This window comes from Arachis ipaensis, chromosome B08 (genome assembly GCF_000816755.2).
Source record: "Arachis ipaensis cultivar K30076 chromosome B08, Araip1.1, whole genome shotgun sequence".
Lineage (NCBI taxonomy): Eukaryota > Viridiplantae > Streptophyta > Magnoliopsida > Fabales > Fabaceae > Arachis > Arachis ipaensis.
In genome coordinates this window covers 119065855-119075180 of record NC_029792.2, presented here as the reverse complement: position 1 = coordinate 119075180, position 9326 = coordinate 119065855, and the positions used below count along the sequence as shown (strand labels likewise).

General features: G+C 35.3%; 3 protein-coding genes and 1 pseudogene across 4 annotated transcripts in view; 1 reads left to right on the top strand and 3 right to left on the bottom strand.

Moving 5' to 3' along the window:
- Positions 1–330, top strand: part of LOC107612022 (annexin D4) — a 6996-nt gene extending 6666 nt beyond the window's left edge. For both annotated transcript variants that reach the window (XM_021109854.1, XM_016313866.2), the window contains exon 6: positions 1–330. This exon is cut by the window's left edge. In XM_021109854.1, the coding sequence (XP_020965513.1) occupies positions 1–206 (206 nt within the window). In that variant the 3' untranslated portion in view covers positions 207–330.
- On the bottom strand, positions 4045–6131 carry LOC107611539 (annotated as a pseudogene).
- LOC107611540 (glutathione S-transferase T3-like) lies at positions 6171–6737 on the bottom strand. The gene has a single exon (XM_016313454.1). It carries the CDS (start codon positions 6735–6737, stop codon positions 6171–6173), a length of 567 nt encoding a protein of 188 aa, XP_016168940.1.
- The window catches only part of LOC107611543 (annexin D3-like), a 1623-nt gene continuing 373 nt past the window's right edge, over positions 8077–9326 (bottom strand). Inside the window, exons 2-4 of the mRNA XM_021108963.1 lie at positions 8993–9205; positions 8395–8484; positions 8077–8333 (exon numbers count right to left, since the gene is read on the bottom strand). Coding sequence (XP_020964622.1) covers positions 8124–8333; positions 8395–8484; positions 8993–9205 — 513 coding nt within the window. The 3' untranslated portion in view covers positions 8077–8123. The remainder of the gene's footprint in view (positions 8334–8394; positions 8485–8992; positions 9206–9326) is intronic.

Sequence of the window (9326 nt, the reverse complement as noted above, 5' to 3'; positions counted from 1 at the left end):
ATTCAGCATTGAAAATTGATGTTGATAAGAACACTAAAAAAGCACTTGGTCGTGTGATTGTTACTCGAGCTGACATTGATATTAAAGAGATAATGGCCGATTACAATAACCTTTATGGAGTTACTTTACCACACAAAATACAAGAGACTGCTAAAGGGAACTATAAGGATTTCTTGCTAAACTTAATTGCAAGAGGATCTAATTAATTAATTGAAGAAATTCAATTACAAAAGAGACCTCGGTTGTCATTTGAAAGACGAAATTTGAGATTTGATTTTGTATTATCTTCTTAAATAATTTGTATCTCCCCCCTTCCCAAAAAAAAAAGAATTAAAGGGAAAAAAATATTCCTTTGGTTTGTTATTGATCTTTCAAAGCATGATGCTTTACCTATTGCTTCTATGATTATCTGTTATTATTAAGAGAAAATAAAATAACGTATTACTAGATAAATGTTGCTAGTATTGTTTAATTTTTATACGGTGAATTTTAATATGAATATTTTGCGGTGACTATAGTAATTATGTAAGTATTATTAAAATTATAGTCACTATAACATAGTCATACTATAACACCCTCACTACTAGAATGTCACGCTTCCGCCTGCGCTACTCTGATAGTAAGAAGTATTACGACTACTTTATATACTTAATATTAAAATAGGAGTCTTTGACTCGATACCGTATCGCTGAATTCTTTGAAAACCGGAAATAAATACTTTATCTTAAAAAAAACAAACAGGCATAGATTCATATACAAGACTTCGTACATAATAGCTTATAATGTAATATACATATAAAACAAACAACTCCTATCCCTCTTACAAGATTGTAATAACAAAGACGAGGGAAGAAAAATTATCTAATTAATACCATATCATATAAACCAAAACGCAGTATAACTCTTCATAATGCTCTTTTATCTGATTCCTGAAAAAGTAAAGCTGTAGGGGGTGAGAACCTAACCACACGGTCTCACCATGGAGTTTCAGAATTGTCATAAGAAGATATTTAATAAGAAAACTGTTTTCAAGCTCAGTGATTATCATTGTTTTATGAATCCTTTTAAAAATCAATAGCTAATCGTTCAAAACCTTTTCAAAGAAACAATGTATAATCTTTCGGAAATCCAAAACCTTTCTTTTCTTATAAGAAAATCAAATCGTAATCATAAACCAACCACGCAATTAATCAACACAGTCATCAATTCAACAACGAAGTTCATTCTCAGATGTAGCACACTAGGACAAACACAGGCAAGACAGACAAGGAAAGCACAAGTTTAGGTAGCAGTTACAGTAAATAGTTCAGGTAGCAGTTAAGAGAAGTTTAACAATTAGGCAAACCAAAATAAGTTCATACCCAAGCAAAGCATACAAATGCATATGATGCATGCCTGTCCTATGGCTGATGAGGCTCATCTGTCGGTTATCCAGCCAACTCGACAGATCTGAAAATACTTAGACTGTCCCCCAACGTGCATCCCCAAGAGTCTATGCATAACTTTTTCTCAAATAATCAATATTGCTCAATGGGGGTTACGTTCCCGGAAATTTATATAGTGCTCGATCACACTTACGTCGTAGGGTCAACAGAGTATCGAGTTTTCAACCTGGTACACGTGGTGGCAAGCCATGGTACTTTATCCAAGAAACCTCGTATCTCAGATAATTCAAATTCATGAGCCATATGAATAATTCAAAGTTCATATCTCAACATTCTCAATCGATATTTCAACATCATCATCATTCATCAATCCATAACTCATTTCCAAATTCATTCAAAATCATATTTCAAAATAAATCCTCATCATCCTTCTTTCCGTTCCGTTCACTAACAATTCCCAATTCAAAACATAACTCTTCTTTTGATAAATAAAGTAATCTTAAACCATATAATGCTTAAAATTAAACCCTTTTAAAATAACTACTTCAAATAAAACTTCTAATTCTATAAAATTTCGGCAGTATCTCCTCTAAAACTCATATTCTGCCACCCTTTTTGGGTCTCAACAAAATCATTTCTCAAACTCCTTTTAATTCAATTTCAATATCTCAGACCATTTTCAATTTAAACTCATTTTTCAACAAATCAAGCTCATTTCCAATATTATAATCCTTTCCAGATCTCAATTCATTTTCAATAAAGCCAACTAACATTTACTCAAGCCTTTTCCAACGGTTTCAAATCCGAGTCATTCACAAATCTCAAGCCGTTTTCCGAACACAAATTAATTCTAACATCAAATCATTTTTCAATTCTCAAATTATACTTGATAAACATTTAAACCAGATTTTCAAATTAATCTTTCACTCACTATCTCAATATTCAGAAAGCCACAGTCAAGTAAGCAATCACATTCATTCAAGGCAAATCAGTTCAATTCATAAGACTCCATAATCACCAAAAATATTTATTTGCTTAAATATCAATTTATAACAATTCTTAAAATAAAAATGAGTTTAATGAAAACGCCCCTACCTTGAAAAGTCGAAACCCGAAAGCCAAACGCGTCAATTGAACTTTTTTCTCTCAGCCCGAAATTCGCGGCAGCCGCAATTACGGCAACTCTAATCACGGCACATAAGGACCGAAACTCAAACCTAAAGAATTAATGTTGCAAGGACTTAGAAACATATAATAGAGCAGCGACTGAGAGAATTCGGAACAGGGAGCAGCTTACCGAACTTACGAATAGCCGAGAAAACTGAACGGCGGTGACTCCGTTGGCGATATTTCGCATGCACGACTACTAAACTCAGCATGCGAGAACCACAACTCCGCCCTACGTTACCATCATCACAGTTCCTATAATAGGCTATGACGGAAAACTGATTTCAAAGGTTTTAGAGACGATAACGCTTACCAAGGGAAAAGGGACTTCAGTGACAGTTTCCGACAACGACGTGGCGTGGTGCGGCGCGGCGGACGATGGCGGATATGTGGCGGTGAAAGGCAGTGGAGGCACGGCCGCATGAACAGTAACCCCTCCGTCAATCTCTCTCTCCTCGAGCTTCTCTCTCTTCGAATCTTGCCGGCGGCAGCCATGGGAGCTCGGCGACGGTAACAGCATGTGGCGGCGCAATTTCGCGCAACGGGTTCTGCTTGTGATGGTTCGATAGCAACTCGCGACGCCGGTGCGACACGGAGGTCCGGCAGCTATGATGACGACGAGGTGCGACGAAGCTGGCAGCACAAGGCACGACGGCGAAGGCTTCTCCTTCCTCGTGCGTCTTCCCACCGTTTACCGACCTCCATTAACGGCGACGATGAAGATGCTTCCAGCGGTGGCGTGCGATTCTGACAGCGACAGAAGCGTGAACGGCGGCAAAGCAGCGACGCAGCGGGCGGTGATGACTGCATGTGGTGGTGCGGTCTTCCTCCAAGGCTCGGTGAGGACGCGATGGCGGCGGCGAGGCCCAGCAATGCCGGTGCGCCTCCTTCCCCTCTTCTCCTCTCGGCTCTCCCCTTTCCTCCGATCTCCCTCTTCTCTCTTTTTCTCTCTTTTTTTTTTCTTTTTTTTTTTTGATTTAATTAGTTTTAATTAAATAATTTCTAAAATTAAAATCTTTAATGAATAAATAAATTGAGATTAGCTCATAATAAGGCTTTCAAAAGTTTTGGGTCTTACACATACTAATTAAAATGATCCCTTTATATAGATAATAATAAAGTTGGTTAACAAACAGTAAAATCGAATATGTCTAAGACCATCTCCAGCAGGGAACTCATCCCAGTTCCTGTTTATGGCCCACCTGTCATAAAAAGTAACTCCACATCAGCTTTTGCGTCATAAACAGTAAATAAAAACTCAAAACATCTCTCTCTTCTCCATTAGGAGGAACTAACTTTAGTCCCTGTTATGGTCCCACTTAATTAATTAATTAATTAAAATACTTGAAATTAATATAATTAATTTTTTTTCAATAATATAATTTAAATTTATTAAATTTAAAAATAATTCACTATTAAAAGATATTAATATTAAATAAATTCATATATAATAATAATATATAATATATAATTCGGGGTTACACTAATTTGTAAAATTACTTAATACAAAGAAAAACATAATTAAGCTTTATAGTTGACGACAAGCATTGTGAAATTGCCATATGTGTTCAATCAAGTCCTCTTTCAATTGTCTATGCTGCTGCCTATTTCGAAGTTAGGCATTTCTTTGGAGAAATTGATGGTATGGTGCGAAAGCTTCTTCTCCCAGCTGAGGTTGTGATAAGCCATTTTCGACATCATCATACTCTAAGCCTTGAGCAAAATTTCCTGCATAAGTGTCTCTTTCATCCTCAACAATCATATTATGCAATATAATACAAGCTCTCATTATGTTGGCAAGCTTCTTCTTTTCCCAAAAACGAGCTGGACCACGTATAATTGCAAAGCGTGCTTGCAACACTCCGAATGCTCGCTCCACATCTTTTCTTTGCCCTTCTTGGTATTGTGCAAATAACTTGCATTTCTCCCCTTGTGGCTTTGAGATTGATTTGACAAATGTGGCCATTCAGGATAAATACCATCTGCTAAATAGTATCCCATAGTATAATTATTACTATTAATAGTATAATTTACCTCCGGAGCACGATCGTTTAGAATATCATCGAACACTGGAGAACGATCTAACACGTTGATATCGTTATTTGAACCAGAAACTCCAAAGAACGCATGCCATATCCAAAGGTCTGAAGATGCTACAACCTCAAGTACTATGGTTGCAACCCCACGATAACCACTCATGTACATACCTTTCCACGCCTTTGGACAATTTTTTCCATTGCCAATGCATGCAGTCAATGCTACCCAACATGCCAGCGAAGCCACGACCCTCCGCCATTTGTAGCAGGCGTTGTACGTCATTTGGTTTGGGTTTTCGCAAGTATTCATCCTCGAACACCGAAATGACACCTTCAACAAATTTTTTCAAGTATTCAATTATAGTGCTCTTGCCTATGCGCACATAATCATCAACAACATCAGCTCCTACGCGATATGCTAACATCCGTATCGCAGCGGTACATTTCTGGAGTGGCGACAAGCCTCTTCTTCCAGTTGCATCAACCCTCTGTTGGAAATACGGATCGACGTTTGAGAGAGCGTCTACTATCCAAATGAACACATGTCTTCTCATTCGAAATCTCCGTCAAAAAATGTCAGCATTATACACCGGTTCATCTGCAAAGTAATCCTGAAAAAGGCGATCATGTCCTGCTTCTCGATCTCTGTTGATCCATCTACGAGTAATTGGGATAGAGCTTCTATCGATATCTTCTTCTTCTGAATCTTGGAGTAAACACTCATCGATCCAATTATCTATGACTGTGTTATCTTGCCGTCTTCTTTTGCCATACAAAGCCTCATTAAACATATCATCAAAATTTCTAGCCATATTTAGAAATGTAATTTTTAGTTCTCTTTCGAGGTAAGAAACAAGAGTTGAAGTGGAGTTGCAGAGTCATTGATAGTTGATATTTATAAGTGTGTCTGCAATAAGTACCTTAACGGTTAGTTAACGGCTAGTTTTACAACGGCTAGTTAACGGCTAGTTAACGGCTAGTTTTGCAACGGCTACTTAACGGCTAGTTTTGCAACGGTCACTTTCATGAACAATAAGGGCACAATAATATTGACTAATTTAAAAACTTACATCAGAAGTAAATAAAACAAACTACATCATAAACCAGTAATACGCAATAAAAATAAGAACATACTACATTACTCTACGAATACAAGGAATCATTAAGTAAACCACTTGGCGATTATTTTCTCACATGCAATCTCATGAAGAGCTCGTCGTTTTTCACTCATTGTAGACGTGTCAGCATTAAGTATTTGCATATCCATCTCCCTTTCCCTTTCCTTGGCCATCCTTTCCATTTCCCTTTCTTTTACTTTTATCTCCATTTCTTTAATATACCTCTGAGTTTGTAATTCTTTTTCTTTCATTGCTGCTTGAGCTTGTAATTCTTATTCTTTCATTGCCGCTTAAATTTGTAACTCCTTCTCTTTGATTGCCATAATCTTTGCTCTATGTTCCTTCTTCTCTTCTCTTTCTTTTTCCCTATCCATTAGTTCCTTTTCTCTAACATTCTTAATATCTTCCATGATAGATAATTTTTTGACAACCGATGATTTTCTTTCGCTAAAATCTTCAGACATCTATGCTTTTTCCTTACCTTTTCGCTTGCTCTTCTTCGATCCTTGTGGGCGAACGGGAGAGTCCACAATGGGTTCGTCAGCCAACGGTGTTTCTGGGTTTGATGAGGATGAGTATGCTCTAGTTGCACTAACCTTGGTTCTCTTTGAGCCGCCACTCTGTGTAGGTAGTTGGCTTCTCCATTTTTGCTCCAACCGAAGCATGTTCCAATGCCTCTCAAAAGTAAATTTTTTACCATAATTTGTGGAATAAAGTTTATAAGCCAACTCCTTTATGTCATCAGCGTTTGAACCACTCCTTATGTTTCGACTAGCTTGATCGTAGCAACCAGCAAATTGTGCAACAGCCTTGTTAATCTTATACCATCGTTTCTTACATGCAACTACCCCCCTTGTCATGTCGGAACAAAATTCTACACAGTAGCTATGAATTCGACTCCAAAATGTTTCCCCCTTTTGATCGGTACCAACTACAGGGTCAGTTGAAACATTTAACCACGCACTGATCAACATCTCATCCTCTTCCCAATGGCAGTGTTGAATACTATCTTCTCCGATCTTCAATATCATCATCATTGAGGTCGATAGCATCTAATCCACGAGGGTTGGTAAAATCGAAATATTGCGAATTTGGACTAGATTGTATAGGAGTCTGAGAGGATGGGTTAGAAGAGTCACCAACACCAGATAAGTTACGTCTTGATGCACTGAATTGAGTTGGAAACGGTAAGGAAGTTGGAGTAACATTTCCGATAGAGGGGTTAAATATGGATGAAAATGGAAAATGGGATGTTTGTGAATTTTGATTTTGCGGTTGGAATATAGGAAACTGATTATTATAAGGAGCTTGAAAATTGAAATTAGAAAGATTTTGTGGATTTGGATTTTGAAATGTATTTGGTAGTGTGAAGTTTTGATTTGGAACTTGAGTGTTTGAGGTTTGAGATTGTTGGGTATTTGGAATTTGAGAAAAGTTTTGTAAGTAATTGAAGAAAGAGTTGAGTTGGTTTGGATCTATTTTTTCGAACAAAAACTAATAGTAGTAGAACTTTGATTTTGTAAACTTGGAAGAAGATGAAGAAGAGTAGTAGAGAGTGTGAGAATAGAAGTGTATCTAAGTGGTATATATAGAGTTTGTGAAAAAATTCATTTTTTATTTGCTCCAATAGTAGATTCTCACTTTTTACTGACACATAGTAAATGAGGTTTAAAATTTTTGAACTGTTGGAGTTGATCTAAAATCTCAATTAATTTATCCGACTCTAATTACTTTGAAACTAATTGATTTAACCTAGTTATCAAGAATTATTCTCGTGATGGGATATGACAAATTGACAATACTTCTCTTTCACTTAGTATGGTCCCATATATTTACCAAATCTGCATCCCTTATTAAAAGTTTGGTTCTCGTTTTGGGATTAAAAGTGGAGTGCAAATTTTTATGAGAAATTTTATTTATTTTTTAATTAAGCTTGCGTTTCAAGCAAAACATGGGAAGAACAAACTAAACAAAATGGACTTCAAAGGGAATATTCCCTATGCTTTCAGGTTGAGAATCAAATGCTTTTCAACACAATTGTTCAAGCTATTCAAATTTGAGGGTAATACTATGAATTTCATTAAAGTTTAATTATTTTATTAGTAGTTATAGGTTTACTAAATTTATAATTAGATCTCTATATTTTAATCATTAAGATCTTATGTTTTGCGAGAATTTTTTTAACTTGAGTTTCATTAATTAACCCCAAATCGAACAGCCACATTCACAACATTATCATCGTGACAGATCCCGAGATATCACAATTTCGTCTCAAATAAGTCGGTACAACTTTAAAAAATATTTAATTAAAATGTTCTTACTTATATAGTTATATTGAATAAGTATTTTATTATTATTCATTGTGCAATCTACAAAAAAATTGAATCTTGAACAGCATGATACATTATCCATGAAGATTATTCAAGAGGATCTTTCCCCATCAAAGTCATCAAGAAATTTTGATAGCTTCCTGAGGTATCTCCACAGACATCTTTTACAAGGTTGGAGTCAAACATGGCAGCATATTCAATTTCTATTTTCAACATGTCAACTTCTGCTCTACTCACAATTGCTCTGTTCAGCGATTCTTCATCGGTTCCAATCCCAATCATAGATTCTCTTATAACCTGTTAAGGATTCTTTTTAATTTATTATTCTTAACAATAAATATTATTACAAAGCACTCACCTTTGCAAAATGTTTTTCAGGATTGCATGTGCACCGTATTGCTGCAATTAACAGATTTTCTAAATCATCCTCGCCACAATTTGCTATGTCCTACAAACAAAGAAAAAAAAAATCAAACGTGCATCTAATAAGTAATGTGCTTTTATAAATACCAACATGGATAAATATCTACTCAATTTAATTACATAACTAACTATCTTTTGGTTGATATTAATTTTTTTTAAATTATATTTACTTTTTTTTAATCTCTCTCGTCTTCTTTCTTTCAACAACTCAATTTCACGCACTCTCTGCCGGCTAGTCATTGTTATTGCTGGCCACTTTAAATCCTAAATCCTAAACTTTAAACCATAACTCATAAATTCTAAATTCGAAACGATAAATCTTAAATCTTATATTCTAAACCCTCCAAAAAATTAGTGTTAAAAAAATAATTTTAGTATAGAAAAAAGTTGACTAATAGTAGCTAATTAAAAAAATAAAAAATAAATAATTTTCACTTTTTATATTTTCTCATATTTAATTTTCTTTTGTTTATTGCATTTGCATACTGAATGATAATAATAATAATAATAAGAATAAAAAAATAATAATGAACCTGCTCCAATGAGTGGTGAAAGAGTTGTTGGTAAGTTGCAAAAGTTTCCCGGAGCTGTGAAATGGATCTGGTGGAAAGTATCCAAAGAAAGCTATCATCATCTAATCTCCTTTTCCTAATGGCTTCATGTATTTTAGATGCATCTTCCACTGCAATTTCCTTCTTTGTTGTCTCTTTTGAATGCCTGTTTGAGCTTATTAGAGCTAGCAAACTCTGCACAAAAATACATAAAATTATAAATATGTTCATCCTTACATGTATATTTGTTAATTTGATTCATGACATTTTCAATGGCAGTAATACAACGAATAATTGTTTCTTCAAAATGTTAGAT

What these genes read in the sequence shown, in the direction of transcription:
- LOC107611540 (XM_016313454.1), bottom strand. Translation starts at nt 6,737, where the DNA reads ATGATATTGAAGATCGGAGAAGATAGTATTCAACACTGCCATTGGGAA.